Source organism: Balaenoptera borealis, assembly GCF_965194805.1.
Source record: "Balaenoptera borealis genome assembly, chromosome: 5".
NCBI lineage: Eukaryota > Metazoa > Chordata > Mammalia > Artiodactyla > Balaenopteridae > Balaenoptera > Balaenoptera borealis.
The window spans coordinates 130,910,626-130,927,890 of NC_138862.1; the positions used below are offsets into that span (position 1 = coordinate 130,910,626).

At 37.6% G+C, this 17,265-nt stretch overlaps 1 protein-coding gene and 1 long non-coding RNA gene across 13 annotated transcripts in view; one reads left to right on the top strand and one right to left on the bottom strand.

Moving 5' to 3' along the window:
* Nucleotides 1-3,155, top strand: part of LOC309630219 — a 52,892-nt gene extending 49,737 nt beyond the window's left edge. Inside the window, exon 2 of the long non-coding RNA XR_014245538.1 lies at nt 1,826-3,155. This is a non-coding gene — a long non-coding RNA (uncharacterized lncRNA). The remainder of the gene's footprint in view (nt 1-1,825) is intronic.
* The window catches only part of CEP63 (centrosomal protein 63), an 84,111-nt gene that overhangs the window by 37,769 nt on the left and 29,077 nt on the right, over nt 1-17,265 (bottom strand). For all 12 annotated transcript variants that reach the window (XM_082395147.1, XM_082395149.1, XM_082395144.1 and 9 more), the window contains 3 exons: nt 12,259-12,354; nt 11,294-11,416; nt 5,773-5,886 (listed from right to left, as the gene is read on the bottom strand). In XM_082395147.1, the coding sequence (XP_082251273.1) occupies nt 5,773-5,886; nt 11,294-11,416; nt 12,259-12,354 (333 nt within the window). The remainder of the gene's footprint in view (nt 1-5,772; nt 5,887-11,293; nt 11,417-12,258; nt 12,355-17,265) is intronic.

Consider the following 17,265-nt stretch of genomic DNA (forward strand, 5'->3'; position numbering starts at 1 on the left):
TTCAATTAACTCTGTGATAATTCTACCAAGAAAACAGATTAACATTTGAGTTAGGATCATCCTTTCCTCATAAGGAAAATGGTGTTTTTAAAAATATAACATATATTCAAACCTATAAATATATAATTGAACAGAGGATCTAAAACTAACTTGAACAATACCACATAGCTCATCTAAATATTTCAAAAGGAAAACATATACAATGCAGCCTTTACTTTTCTCACATACTATGAATAAGCTAAATATTTTACACTCTGTGTTGGCTTAATACTTTTAATTTTTTTTTCAAATGTTCTTATGTTCTCTAAGATTTCCCTGAATGTTTCCTTTTCACTCTTATATTATTTGAGCAGGAGGGAAAGGAGCAAGTGATTCTTTGACCTCTAAACAGAAATGACCTTATGTTTTAGTGACGATACTGATCTTTTCCTATGCTTATATAACCATCATTCTGTCTTTGCATCTAATAATGTCATGTTGTTTAACAACTGTACTTTTAAATTTAATACATTTTAATATTTGATAAAAGAAACATCACCTTTACTCTTCTTTTTAAAAATGTTGCCTAGTACCATTCATTTATCCTTCCATATGAATTTTAGAATCATTCTGTAAAGTTCTCAAAATGTAACAGTCAACAAATTATGTGGATAACCATTTGGAAAAAAACAAATATAGATTCCTATCAAATTCCTTATACCAAAATAATTTTCAGATCAAATATATTAAGAAGAAATTATAAAGCATTAGAAGAAATCTTGGCTTAGTAAGGATTTATAGTATGACAACAAAGATAAAAACCTTAAAGAAAAAACTAATAGAATTAAGCCATTCTAAACAATTGTTTATAAAACAATTGTATTTCCATAAAAATTACTAAGCAGAATTAAGGTAAACTGGGAAAACACACACAAGTGCAATGAAACCGCAAAGAGTTAATATATTTAATGTAGGAAGAGCTCTTTCAAAATAGTAAAATATAAATATACTTAAAAAAATGAGCAAAGAATTTAAATGAAGTTGTGGCCACCTCTGTTGGAGGACAGGTCTCTAAGTTGATTGTGTAATAGATAATGCACTTTCTCAATGGCTCTCTGGTCATTATTAACACGTCTTCCCTCCTCCCCACAAAGACATAAGGTCATTTCTGTCCTTCAAATTTGAACAGCTAATAAATCAGAGAATCCAAGGGGTATGTTCTATCTCCCAGGAATGACTGACACTTTGGTGCTGGGGTTTTATGGGGGGAGGGGGTAGTTTTTGTTTAGCTTGTGTGGGATTGTGTGTGAGGGGAAGTTTTGATTGTTTTTTTTTTTTCTTTTCCTTTGTGAGCTGTTGACGACTGAAGTAGAACAAGTATGCCTTTGGGTAAAGAGAGGGATTTCTCAACCCACTTTCTGTGATGTCAGACTATTGGAGAAACCCTTTCAGCTGCTTTCCAGATGTACCTAAATTCAGTCAGATATTTTGAATTAAGAAACCTGAAGTCCTGACAGATCATATACTCCAAGGAAATACATCAGGGACAGATAATTGGCTGAAAACACTGACGCTTCAACGTGACACATTTTTATAGAACATTTCTACCAGGGGGTACTGACTTGATTTCTCCTACAAGGACCACACTGCCTTTGTGTTTAATGTAATGCAATCTGTGTACCTTCTAATAATATATCTGCAAAAGTTTCTCATTTTTATAAAAAATCATGCCAGTAAGCTAGATGTTGAATGTATGTAAGCAGCATTTGGTAACTGTGCTAAGAGACTACAAAAGTGCATTATTGGTTTAAAAAAATTTTTTTTTTGGGCTTCCCTGGTGGCGCAGTGGTTGAGAATCTGCCTGCCAATGCAGGGGACACGCGTTCGAGCCCTGGTCTGGGAAGATCCCACATGCCGCGGAGCAACTGGGCCCGTGAGCCACAACTACTGAGCCTGAGCGTCTGGAGCCTCTGCTCCGCAACAAGAGAGGCCGCGATAGTGAGAGGCCCACGCACCGCGATGAAGAGTGGCCCCCACTCGCCGCAACTGGAGAAAGCCCTCACACAGAAACGAAGACCCAACACAGCCAAAAATAAACATAATAAATAAATAATAAATAAAAATTTAAAAAAAAAAAATTTTTTTTTTTAGTTCTGATTTGGTTGGATAAGGTTTCATTATGACCTCTTCTCGGTCTCAGGCTCTAATGCTTGATTGAAATAGAAGAAAATATACTGGTTTTTGAAAATCAGTGTATTGTGACTTGAACTGCTCTACATTCTTCCACACAATATGTCAGAGTGATTAGTGCTTTGTACATTTAGACATTTTTATTTTATTGTTGTGAAAGAAAAAATATGCTGAATTTATAGAAAGCAAGTATTCTCCTAATTAACAAAGTTTAAAATATTATCTCTACTGATTAAAATTACAACAGATTTTGATAAATAAAATAACCAGAAAAAAAAAGAGCAAAGAAAAGAACACAAATAATTTACAAAAGAATGGAAATAGCCATAAGTAGATGAAAAAAATGCTCAATCTCGTTCATAATTAAAGAAATACAAATTAAAACAAATAATCAGACACCATTTTCTCCACCTATCAGATTGACAAAGACAAGGCTAAAAGTAGGAGAAATTTTAAAAAATAATAAAATAAATAATAGTGCCCAATACTGAGAGTGGCAGGAAATGGACAATATTGAGAAAGTGTGAGGAAATGGACATTCCCAAACACTGTTGGTGAAAGTGTGTATCAATGCACCTTTGAAGAGTACTTTGACAATATATATTAAAATCTTTAAGAATGTACGACTACTCTGATACAGCAATCTCACTTCTAGGGTCATTTCCCAAGAAAATAAATAGACATATACTCCTAAATATTTAAATAAGGATGTTCACCCATGCACTACTTATAAGAGTGAAAAAGTAAAAAAACTAAATGTTCCACAACAAAAGACTGGTTATATAAATTAAGACATTTAATGGTAGACTGAACTTCTATACAATCATTATGACTCACATTTGTTGACATGTCGTATTTAAAAAGGAAAATTTTTAACTTGTGAAAATTAAATAAAATATTGCATTATAAAGTGCTTAGCATACTGCTTGTCACATTGTAAGCATATAATTTACATTTTCACATTATGTTTTATGGAAAATTTCAAACGTATACAATATGGAAAGAGTAAGATGGTGAACCCCTATACATCGCCTAACTTCAACAATTATCAACATTTTGCCATTCTTAGTAATTTTTTAAGTTTGCAACTATTCCTCTCTTCCCATACACACACATAGTGTTTTTCCTACCAAATGTACATGAATGCAGTGTACACGGCATACAAACACAGAAAAAGTCAGAAGAAATTTACACACAAATGTTAACCATGGTAAATCTCTAAAGGATGGAATTATGAGTGATTTTATTTCTCATTTCATCTACATTTTCTCATTTTTCTAAAATGAACATGTATTATGTCATTTTAATAGCTGACTAAAAGAAAAAAATCAAGCAAATATATGACTCAAAGAGTGAGAAGTTATTCTGAACTCCACTTTTTTTTTTTGGTCACGTGGCTTGAGGGATCTTAGTTCCCCGACCAGGGATTGAACTGCCCACAGCAGTGAAAGCGCTGAGTCCTAACCACTGGACCACCAGGGAATTCCCTGAACTCCACTTTTAGATGATAAAAAATACAGAAGAAAAAACTTTACATCAAAAATTTTTTTCAAACTGGGGGGAAGTGTGGATGTTGATATCCATTTATCCAATCTGCAAGATTTTCTACCTTTATTGTTCAATGGTGATTCACATATCAACAAAATGCAATGTTTCAACCTTAACTGGAGTCCAAGACATTATTTCACACAACTCAGGAAATCTGAACAGACTAAATATTAAATTATTTAAGAAGTTATTTAGTCTGTTAATGTGACTCTGGTATGTTTATTTTTTTTAAGTCCTATCTGTTGGGAAATAAGACAATGTCTGTGATTTGCTCTGTAATATTCCAGCCAAAAGTAAAAAGTAGGGAAGGATGAAACAAATTAGACAAAATGAGTTGTTGCTCAAAGAGTCTTAGTCTTGCAAGCTGAAAAAGTTCTAGAGATTTGTTACACAACAAGGGGCATATAGTTAACACTACTGTACTCTTTAAAATGGTTAAGATGGTAAGTTTTAATGCTTTTTACCACAATTTTTTAAAAGACTGGCAAAATGATAACTATTATTGCTGAGTAATGAGTATACAGAAATTTATTTTTAAAAAATTTTTTAAATGAGGACCAAAAGGGAAAAAGAAATATAAGTAACATTTTTTACTTAATCAGAGCAGTTTTAGTTTAAAGAAAACTATCAGAAGAATAATTCTAATACCTTTAAGTAGGGAAAACAAACATTGGCTTTTTAAAGGCATCTTACTCTAGCCCCAGCTAAATTATAGTAAATAAAAATCTCATTTTTACTAACAATGAAGCTTTAATTATGCTGAGTAACCACAATAGTAATTTGAAAAAAGGATCTACAATCAACAATAAGCATACTACATAGATGAATAATTGAGAACTTAAAAACTAGGACTCAATTTTCTATTTTGCCAATCTGAAGTCTACAATATCTTATAGCTATTTATGTTTATACAGTGCTTTAGCATTCAGGCCAAAAAATGCTGGTCTAGACATCCAGGATTTTGCTGGCCCACTCTGGCTGCATAGCTTGCTACAGCCTAGTAAGTAATTTTGTTCCTTGAGATTGCTGTGGGCCCCTCTTGCCATTCTGAGTAGACTCACTAACAGCAGAGCCATTTGTGGTAGCTTACTAGCCTGCTGATATTTCGGGGGGATGATTAAAAGCCAATATATTACTGAGACTTAGAGCAGCAAATAATACAGATTGTTTCTTAAAAAAAAATTTTTTTAGAGCTCCTCTCTAGCTCTCTTAACTTCTCCAGTAATTCTCTCTTCTGTAAAACTGAGATAACTACCAACCTTGACAAATTATCATGGTATTAAACAGATAACATATAACTATATATTCTAGATAACTACTTTTAGAAGAAGCATTGAGACAGTGTCTAGCACACAGAAGATGGTCACAAATATTCATTACCCTCTACTTTCATTTCCCTTTTGTTCTTGGTTTTTAATTGAAAAAGCAAACAAACTGAATATGTTCTAAGAAGAAAGTTCCTAAATTAGGTAGCTAATTTTTTGTTTTGTTTAAGCCATTACTTTTTCATTAAAAAACAGTTTCTAGTAGTGTTCTAAGAAGTGTTTCTGTTGCCACAAAGATACTGCTTCTAGCTAGCGTGAATCTTTCAATATTTGTGTCCAAACAGGTGGACTGGCCGAAGCTCCCTGGCTGAGGGACCTCAGCCAAGGCACCCCGAACTATCAGAGATGGAACAAGACACAGACAGAAGTGGAACCAAGGCAAGAGCCAGAAGCAGCCAGAATAAGTAAGCCAGAGCCAGAAAGAAATGGAAAAGGAGACAGAGAGAGCAGAGGTAGAAAGAGAAAAGGAGACAGGGAGAGACCAAGATTAGGAGAGTGAAACAAATGTGAGTGTTGAGTGAGCATGAGAATGCAAGACAGCGACAGAGTGAGAGAGCAAGAAAGAGCACGAGTGAGGAGTTAGGAACCGCTGAGGAAAGCAGCAAGCAAGGGAGCAAGAGGGCGTGGGGACATGGGTGGACATGGTGAGCACACGCGCACTGCATTAAGCTAGCTCAAATTTAATCAAAACCTCTCTGCCTCTCATTATCCCAAAATGTCTTAAACTTACCTGAATTATCTCTGATTGTTCAGCCAGAGCCTTCCTTTGTGCCTCCAGAGAAGATACCTGTTGCTGATAAATCAAGCGTTGCTTCTCCCAGTCCAGTGATTTCTGACGAAATTCCTGAAGAGGCAATTAAGGTACTTAACTTCTAAGTGCTTCCCCTTGCTGTCACTACTTTCCAGATTCACTTTGACTTTAATTTTTCCCCAGGTCCCTGGGTACACATGCACCTTTCTCCACAGCAGGAGCCCCATTACTCACTTAGCTGATAGAACTATAGAGTAATACTAAATTCCTTACATACTGTGCCTCTGGAGATCTGTCTTTCTAAATTTAACACCCTAATGGTGAAGAGTATGAAACACAGATGCTAAATACTGGATTCATGATTTTCAAAGATCTGCTGCCACCTAAGGGTTGCTAATAATTTTTTTAGTGATTTTTCAGAAAACTGATGCTAAGATAATGAAAATTTCAAAATATGATTACAGATATCCCTCACTGCCCAAATTCTTGACATCCAAACCCAGGAACTGAACGGATTCAACTAAATTTTCAGATAAATCCCTGGGCAGCCCAATTCTTGTTAGTGTCTAAAACTCAGGAACCAAATAGATTCAGTTAACACAGTATCCTTTGATATCCAAATTTTTATTATCTCAACAGAACTGCAAAGACATGAATAACAAGAAATATCTGTATTAAATTTTAGCAGATATCTGTAACCCAAAGCCAAACAGTTCAAAATTAATGATGGATCAATAGTAACTTCAAGTTGCATAATCAAAAAAATGAGCCCAGTATTTATGAAAATGAGGCAAACCAAAGGGAAAGGAAACTCAGTCTTTCCATCACTGTCCTCCAGGAGCCTCAACTCCAGAAGTCTCATGCTAGCTTAGGGTAATTACTGTTCACCAGCTGATACTCACTTATTCATTATTTCTACCATATACATGCCAGGTATTGTTCTACGTGCTGGGGATACACTATTTAACAAAACAAAAATTCTAGCCCCACTCAGTTGGAGGGAGATAGGCAACACATTCATTGTACAGTACATTAGATAGTAATACAGTCACCCCTCAGTATCTGTGGGGGACTAGTTCCAGGCCTCTGCAGATTCTAAAATCCACAGATGCTCACGTCCCTTATATAAAATAGTGTATTATTCACATATAACCAATGCGCATCCTCCCATATACTTGAAATCATTTCTAGATTACTTATAATACCTAATACAATGTAAATGCTATGTAAATAGTTGTAAATACGATGTAAATGCTGTGTAAATAGTTGCTTGCGCATGACAGATTCAAGGTTTGCTTTTTGGAACTTTCTGGAATTTTTTTTCCCCAGAATATTTTAGATCCATGGTTGGTTGAATCCATGGATGCGGAACCCACAGATACAGAAGGCCAACTGTACCTGTTTTGGGGAAAATACAGCATGAAGTGCTCAGAGTTGGGGGCTGCAATTTTAAAAAGGAGTGGCCACACTGAGTAACATTTAAGTAAACACCAAGGGAGACAGGGATGAAGTTATACTATTCTGGGAAGAGGGAACAGCAAGTACAAGGCCTTGAAGTGGAAGCATCCTGGTATGTTCAAGGATGAGCAAGGAGGTTGGTGCGGCTGGAATAAGTGAGTAAAAGGAAAAAAAGGAAGGGAAAGGTCAGAGTTAACAGGCGGTGAGACTACGTAGGTCATTATGATAACTTTGTCTTTTGAGAGAAGCTACTGGAAGGCTTATGTACAGGAGAGGACATGATTTGACTTACATTACAACAGAATCATTCTGGCTATTGTGCTGGGAAAAGAGAAATCAAGGGTGACTCCAAGGTTTTTAGGCTTGAGCAATCTGAGGAATGGAGTTGCCATTAACTGAAACAGAAATGGTGCTGGAAGATGGGAGAGAAAAAAATCAGGACCTTTATTTTGGACATGTCAAGTTTGAGACAGCTTTAGACATTGGAGATGTGAAACAGGAGGTTGCAAATTATTCTGTAGCAAAAAGGAGAGGTCAGGACTAGATATACAAATGTGGGAATTATCAACATATACACAATGCTTAAAACTATGAGACTGAATGATATCACCAAGGGAGTGGGCCTAGACAGAAAAAAGAAGAGTACAATGACACAACCGTAAGGTGTTCCAATGCTAAAAGGTTGGGGAACAAAAGAGACTGAGAAAGAGTGGCAAACAAGGTAGGAGAAAACCCAGGAAAGTGCAATCGTTCTCCAAGCCAAATCCAGAAAGAGTTGTAAGGAGGACGGAGACCAGCTGGGTCCAATGTTGCAGACAGGATGGGGAACATGAGGGCTGGCCACAGGCTTGAGTAATGGGGAAGTCACTGGTGACCTCCATGCAAATAGCTTCTGCAGAGAGAGGGGGCAAAAGCCTTACTGAGTGGGTGTAAGAAAAATGAAAGGAAAGGAACTGGAGACAAGTATAGGTACTTAAAGTAGTTTACTTATAAAATGAAGGAGAAAAATGGGGCAGTATCCAGAGGATGAAGAGAGAGGTCAAGAAAGGATATTTAAGAGGGGGGAAGTTTGCATGTTGGTGGAAAATATCCAGGAGGGAGGAAAAACCTGAAGATGCAGAAGAGAGGAGCATTTCTAGAATGATGTTGTGGGTAGGGAATAGGGAGAGCATGGACAGTCCCTCCAGCAGGAAGGCAGAGTATGTGGGTGCAGTTGCAAATAGGCAGGTAGACACAAGGTTGGAAGTTTGTGAAAATTAGCTTCTATTTTCTCAATGAAATAGAAAGAAAGATCATCCCCAAAAGTGAGGATGTGGGGCAAAGTGTTGAAAATTCAAGAAAAGAGAAAGTATGAAACAGTCATTATGGAAAGTAGGAGAGTGAGGGGAAATATAATATGATTCTGGGCAGCATGAGGACCCATTTGAGGTGAGTGACCATGAATTTAAAATGAGGCCAGTCAGCACGATTATATTTTTCTCCAGCCATGGTCTGCCACACACGACAGGTAGAAAGTGGGGAGAAAGCTGGATTTAACGAGAGTTACAGTTTTGCCAAGCAAAGGCGATGAAGTAAGAGAGAGCACAGAATTGAAGGGGACTATAAGGAGTGTAACCATGGGATGGAAGCTGGGTAAGGACTGGTAACTGAGGACACAAGGTAGAGACAGAGCGGTGACAAGTGGCAGGATCCAAGCACTTTAAGGGATGGGGGTCAGGTGAGTATCGAGCATCAGGAGCCAGAGGGAGAGAGCTGAAAAGACAGGGATGGTAGTTGGAGAATGTGATGCTTAAAAATGTGATTCTAGGAGGGTTGCAAGTATTGGTAATGATAACACCTAAGAAATGGCAATGGGAAAAGGGAGAAGAGACAGATAGGAGATCAAGATATCTGTGGAGAAAAGAACACCAAGGAACTCAAAGACCACAGTATTATAAGCATCATCCCTGTGGATACTGAAATCCTCAAGAATTACGATAAGAGCAAGGTTGGAGAGAATGACAGTGAACTGGGAGCTGAAGTCTTTGAACAGGGGAGTAACCAGGGATCAGAAGATGACTAACTTTGGCTGTATGTACACTGGTTGGTGGTATATGCTGATGACATGAAAATCAAAGATGGAGTTTCTTGTTGGTGGGAATGTAAATTGATACAGCCACTATGGAGAACAGTATGGAGGTTCCTTAAAAAGCTAAAAATAGAACTACCATATGACCCAGCAATCCCATTACTGGGCATATACCCTGAGAAAACCATAATCCAAAAAGAGTCATGTACCAAAATGTTCATTGCCAGCACTATTTACAATAGCCAGGACATGGAAGCAACCTAAGTGTCCATCGACAGATGAATGGATAAAGAAGATGTGGCACATATATACAAGGGAATATTACTCAGCCATAAAAAGGAACGAAACTGAGTTATTTGTAGTGAGGTGGATGGACCTAGAGACTGTCACACAGAGTGAAGTAAGTCAGAAAGAGAAAAACAAATACTGTATGTGAACACATATATATGGAATCTAAAAAAAGAAAAAAAAATGGTCAGAAGAACCTAGGGGCAAGACAGGAATAAAGATGCAGACCTACTAGAGAATGAACCTGAGGACACGGGGAGGGGGAAGGGTAAGCTGGGACAAAGTGAGAGAGTGGCATGGACATATATACATTACCAAACGTAAAATAGATAGCTAGTGGGAAGCAGCTGCATAGTACAAGGAGATCAGCTTGGTGCTTTGTGACCACCTAGAGGGGTGGGATAGGGAGGGTGGGAGGGAAGGAGATGCAAGAAGGAAGAGATATGGGGACATATGTATAACTGATTCACTTTGTTATAAAGCAAATTGAGAGAGTGGCAACACACCATTGTAAAGCAATTATACTCTAAAGAAGATGTTAAAAAAAAAAAACGATGGAGTTTCTGAGGTACAAAGAAAAGACAATGGTCAGGAAGTGGTAATGGGGAACAAGAACATGAAGGGTTTTTCAAAAAAACCCCAGATTTCACTGAAGAGGGCTGGAGGGAAAGCAGTATCTGATTCTAAGCTCTTCAAATGTATAAAAATATTGAGATGTAAAAAAATATTAAATGCAGAAATTAAAATTCTAGGTAGTAATAACATACTGGCATTTGTGGGTGACAGGTCACTGAGTAGAAAAATTGTAAGTAATCACACAAAGATGTTGAACAATGTTTCTCAAATTAGCATTGGCTAGGGAAGCTAGATAAAATGCAGAGTCCTAGCTCGCATGCCATACAACTGGATCAAAATCTCTGAGAGCCTAAAGAGGGCCCTGGGTGACTCTTAGGTACACTTGAGAACCAAGAGCATAGACAGAGGAGGGGATCTAAGGGGAAAAAAGTGACAGCCTCGTGCTGCTCTTTCATCTACTCTTGGTGGTGTTAACCCACCGCTCCCTTAACTCCTCTAGGGAATGAATATATACAATAATCATGGAGTTATCAGTTTTAATAAAAACAAAGTCAGCAAAGGCGGAGGTAAGTTACTTACCATATCTAAATGGGAACTGACGATAAACAATCTGATATGCAGAGTACTCTGTACAAAAAAGCTTCAACACTTAGTACCTTCAACACTTACAAAGCCCCTACGCTGTTAGGTGATAAATAAGACAAGGACACTGCCCATGGAGGACAGCTAGTAACTGGTAGTCAATGTTCCTCAATATTGGCATTTTGGGTTCAATACTCCTTCCTGTGTGGAAAAGTCCAAACCATGTTTAGTGTCCCTGGTCCCTGTGCCCTACACACCAGTTTCACTCCCAGTCATTCTGACAACCAAAACAATGTCTCCATACATTTCCAATGCCCTCAAAGGATGGTATTACCCTGTTGAGAGCTACTGATAGCTAGTAACCATCCTGGTGACAGGATGCACAGCGCATCACCCTTCCACCTTTGAAATAGCTCAGTAGTAGTCCTAGAGATGAGAGAAAATTGGTTTCAGGAAATAGCACTATTAGAAACAGCATTTTCCTACATGAAGGTTGACACTATGAGCCAATCTGTACTATGAACATACCTCTATTTTTCCAGTTAACCTCTCAATTTCAGACCGATCTTCCCTGTGATTTTTGGCATTTCCTCTGAAGTCTCTTACATGTTTTCTCTGTAGCTTTTCATAGCTTCTCTTCAGTCTGCCTAACTGTAGACACAGTTATTTCTAGACTTAAAATTTAAGAATGTGTAAATAGTGCTGATACAACAAATTGGCATTATGAAAGCACGCATAGAGCTCACTAGTACCCCTGAAAATAGACAGCATGTCAGATAAAATAACTCAAAACTACATATAAAAAATAAACACCAGAAAAGAAATATATTGAGTCAAAGAAAAAAATAAAGGGAAAATATTTTATAAACAGAAGTTTAATTTTTCTTACAATGTACAATCGCCTTACACTTAGGGGCCCCCAAACCTGCCCCCACAATAAAAGCAGCAAATAAAAACCCTCTCTTCTCTAGGCCTGTGGTTCTTGAACCATTCTCCTGCAGAACACTGAGTAAGTAAGCAAGAGAGGAGTACTGTGGAATTAAATGAAAATAAAAGCAGTTTTTTCCCAATCTGAAGAATAAAACTGAGTTAACTGATAGAGTTTTCTTACTTTTCTTATCTATCCCAAAATGCTTCTGAAACCTTTGGATCCTCCATTATTTAAAATCTATTAACTGATTCAACTTAAAAATTAAAACATTTAATATAAGCTTTTGGTATCAGTATTTCATGGTATTATACAAAAATAGCTCTATTTCTTTCAGGTACTCAACCAACAAACACATTTTAGAATCGCTGTTGTAGGTAGTATCAAACATATAAATAGGCAAGATTCTTTACCTGGGTTTAAGAACAGAGAAATAGATTTCCACCCCTGCACCTCCCTTGGTATATATACATCCACTCTATGAAGTAGAAACTGGCTCATTAACAAAATTCTCATGGGTTGAAGAGACAGAATTATACAACACATAACAGAATTAAAATCTTACTTCTTCATGTAGTTTCTTTAACTCCAGCTTATACTCCATGGCCATCTCTTGCTTGACTTTTTCATGTTCTTCAACCTGCTGACGCAACATTCCAACCTAAAAGCAGAGAGGTGGTAGCATTTTTCACTATTAGCATTGAAACAATAACCCTGAAACACAAAAATAGAAAATAACCTTTGTACTTATCTGTGAATACACGTTCTCAACTGTACAATTTCTCAGGAAGTCAAATATCTAATTATTTAATAATCCATAACAATGCCAAAAAATGGAAAACAAGCAACTGTTCTAGAATTTCTAAGTTTACAGGGAAACTTCCTCTGTCTCATTTATTCTCCCCAACGCTTTTTATCGAAAAAAAAACCTCACATAAAATTAAGAGAGATAAAGTTACAAGAACCTTGGAATCTACAAATATGGAACAAAAATCTATAAGACTTCAAGAATAAATTCTATAAATCAAAGTACAAAATAGTAACATCAGACAGAAAGACAGCAGGCGACTTGTACCTGCTTTACCATTTACCCCACTTCAAAGAAAACCAGTTTCACCAGCCAGAGTGAGCATGTTATCCTAACCCATTTTTCAGTGGTTTGATGCCAGCCGCAGCCTAGCTCATGCCCAGCCCTCACTTCCATCAATATCCATCAGCATTTCTCTACATCTTTCAATAACCAGTTAGCATTTCATCTACTAATAGCTAGAAGGGAAAGGAAGAACTTGGAATAGTAAGTAGTAATCTCAATCACAATACAGAATGGTAATTTAAAAATAAAAAAACTGCAGATCTTAAAAGTTCTCATCACAAGAAAAAAAAAAATTTGTGACTATGTATGGTGACAGATGTTACTAGACTTACTGTGTGATCATTTCACAATATATACAAATATCGAATCATTACATTGTATAACTAAACTAATATAATGTTATATCTCAATTATACCTGAATAAAAAAAATACAGAAATAAAATTCTTGTAAGAACAAGGAGTTAGACGTGCTCTCACTCCCTCTTGCGAGAGCACCAGAATCACAACTGGCTGCTGGACAGTCATCGACAGGAAGACACTGGACTTCACCAAGGAGGATACCCCACGTCCAAGGACAGAGGAGAAGCCGCAATGAGACGGTAGGAGGGGCGCAATCAGAGTACAATCAAATCCCATAACTGCTGGGTGGGTGACTCACAGACTGGCGAGCACTTATACCACAGAAGTCCACCCACTGGAGTGAACGTTCTGAGCCCCACGTCAGGCTTCCCAACCTGGGGGTCCGGCAACGGGAGGAGGAATTCATAGAGAATCAGACTCTGAAGCCTAGTGGGAATTGATTGCAGGACTTTGACAGGACTGGGGGAAACAGAGACCCCACTCTTGGAGGGCGCACACAAAATAGTGTGTGCATCGGGACCCAGGGGAAGGAGCAGTGACCCTGGGGGAGACTGAACCAGACATACCTGCTGGTGTTGGGGGGTCTCCTGCAGAGGCGGGGGTGGCTCTGTTTCACTGTGGGGACAAGGACACTGGCAGCGGAGGTTCTGGGAAGTACTCCTTGGCGTGAGCCCTCCCAGAGTCTGCCATTAGCCCCACCAAAGAGCCCGGGTAGGCTCCAGTGTTGGGTTGCCTCAGGCAAAACAACCAACAGGGAGGGAACCCAGCCCCACCCATCAACAGTCAAGTGGATTAAAGTTTTACAGAGCTCTGACTGCCACAGCAACAGTCAGCTCTACCCACCTCCAGAGCCTCCCATCAAGCCTTTTAGATAGCCTCAACCACCAGAGGGCAGACAGCAGAAGCAAGAAAAACTACAGTCCTGCAGCCTGTGGAACAGAAACCATATTTACATAAAGATAGACAAGATGAAAAGGCAGAGGGCTATATACCAGATGAAGGAACAAGAAAAAACCCCAGAAAAACAACTAAATGAAGTGGAGATAGGCAACCTTCCAGAAAAAGAATTCAGAATAATGATAGTGAAGATGATCCAGGACCTCGGAATAAGAATGGAGGCAAACATTGAGAAGATGCAAGAAATGATTAACAAAGACCTAGAAGAATTAAAGAACAAACAAACAGAGATGAACAATACAATAACTGAAATGAAAACTACACTAGAAGGAATCAATAGCAGAATAACTGAGGCAGAAGAAAGGATAAGTGACCTGGAAGACAGAATGGTGGAATTCACTGCTGCGGAACAGACTAAAGAAAAAAGAATGAAAAGAAATGAAGACAGCCTAAGAGACCTCTGGGACAACATTAAACGCAACAACATTCACATTATAGGGGTCCCAGAAGGAGAAGAGAGAGAGAAAGGACCAGAGAAAATATTTGAAGAGATTATAGTCGAAAACTTCCCTAACATGGGAAAGGAAATAGCCACCCAAGTCCAGGAAGCGCAGAGAGTCCCATACAGGATAAACCCAAGGAGAAACACGCCGAGACACATAGTAATCAAAGTGGCAAAAATTAAAGACAAAGAAAAATTATTGAAAGCAGCAAGGGAAAAACGACAAATAACATACAAGGGAACTCCCATAAGGTTAACAGCTGATTTCTCAGCAGAAACTCTAAAAGCCAGAAGGGAGTGGCATGATATACTTAAAGTGATGAAAGGGAAGAACCTACAACCAAGATTACTCTACCCGGCAAGGATCTCATTTAGATTTGATGGAGAAATCAAAAGCTTTACACACAAGGAAAAGCTAAGAGAATTCAGCACCACCAAACCAGCTCTACAACAAATGTTAAAGGAACTTCTCTAAGTGGGAAACACAAGAGAAGAAAAGGACCTACAAAAACAAACCCAAAACAATTAAGAAAATGGTCATAGGAACATACATATCGATAATTACCTTAAACGTGAATGGATTAAATGCTCCAGCCAAAAGACACAGGCTTGCTGAATGGATACAAAAACAAGACCCATATATATGCTGTCTACAAGAGACCCACTTTAGACCTAGGGACACATACAGACTGAAAGTGAGGGGATGGAAAAAGATATTCCATGCAAATGGATATCAAAAGAAAGCTGGAATAGCAATACTCATATCAGATAAAACAGACTTTAAAATAAAGAATGTTACAAGAGACAAGGAAGGACACTACATAATGATCAAGGGATCAATCCAAGAAGAAGATATAACAATTATAAATATATATGCACCTAACATAGGAGCACCTCAATACATAAGGCAACTGCTAACAGCTGTAAAAGAGGAAATTGACAGTAACACAATAATAGTGGGGGACTTTAACACCTCACTTACACCAATGGACAGATCATCCAAAATGAAAATAAATAAGGAAACAGAAGCTTTAAATGACACAATAGACCAGATAGATTTAATTGATATTTATAGGACATTCCATCCAAAAACAGCAGATTACACTTTCTTCTCAAGTGCGCACGGAACATTCTCCAGGACAGATCACATCTTGGGTCACAAATCAAGCCTCAGTAAATTTAAGAAAATTGAAATCATATCAAGCATCTTTTCTGACCACAACGCTATGAGATTAGAAATGAATTACAGGGAAAAAAATGTAAAAAAGACAAACACATGGAGGCTAAACAATACGTTACTAAATAACCAAGATATCACTGAAGAAATCAAAGAGGAAATAAAAAAATACCTAGAGACAAATGACAATGAAAACATGACGGCCCAAAACCTATGGGATGCAGCAAAAGCAGTTCTAAGAGGGAAGTTTACAGCTATACAAGCCTACCTCAAGAAACAAGAAAAATCTCAAGTAAACAATCTAACCTTACACCTAAAGAAACTAGAGAAAGAAGAACAAACAAAACCCAGAGTTAGCAGAAGGAAAGAAATCATAAAGATCAGAGCAGAAATAAATGAAATAGAAACAAAGAAAACAATAGCAAAGATCAATAAAACTAAAAGTTGGTTCTTTGAGAAGATAAACAAAATTGATAAGCCATTAGCCAGACTCATCAAGAAAAAGAGGGAGAGGACTCAAATCAATAAAATCAGAAATGAAAAAGGAGAAGTTACAACAGACACCGCAGAAATACAAAGCATCCTAAGAGACTACTACAAGCAACTTTATGCCAATAAAATGGACAACCTGGAAGAAATTGACAAATTCTTAGAAAGGTATAGACTTCCAAGACTGAATCAGGAAGAAACAGAAAATATGAACAGACCAATCACAAGCACTGAAATTGAAACTGTGATTAAAAATCTTCCAACAAACAAAAGTCCAGGACCAGATGGCTTCACAGGTGAATTCTATCAAACATTTAGAGAAGAGCTAACAGCCATCCTTCTCAAACTCTTCCAAAAAATTGCAGAGGAAGGAACACTCCCAAACTCATTCTATGAGGCCACCATCACCCTGATACCAAAACCAGACAAAGACACTACAAAAAAAGAAAATTACAGACCAATATCACTGATGAATATAGATGCAAAAATCCTCAACAAAATACTAGCAAACAGAATCCAACAACACATTAAAAGGATCATACACCACGATCAAGTGGGATTTATCCCAGGGATGCAAGGATTCTTCAATATACGCAAATCAATCAATGTGATACACCATATTAACAAATTGAAGAAGAAAAACCATATGATCATCTCAATAGATGCAGAAAAAGCTTTTTACAAAATTCAACACCCATTTATGATAAAAACTCTCTAGAAAGTGGGTATAGAGGGAACCTACCTCAACATAATAAAGGCCATATATGACAAACCCACAGCAAACATCATTCTCAATGGTGAAAAACTGAAAGCATTTCCTCTAAGATCAGGAACGAGACAAGGATGTCCACTCTCACCACTATTATTCAACATAGTTCTGGAAGTCCTAGCCACGGCAATCCGAGAAGAAAAAGAAATAAAAGGAATACAAATTGGAAAAGAAGAAGTAAAACTGTCACTGTTTGCAGATGACATGATACTATACATAGAGAATCCTAAAACTGCCACCAGAAAACTGCTAGAGCTAATTAATGAATATGGTAAAGTTGCAGG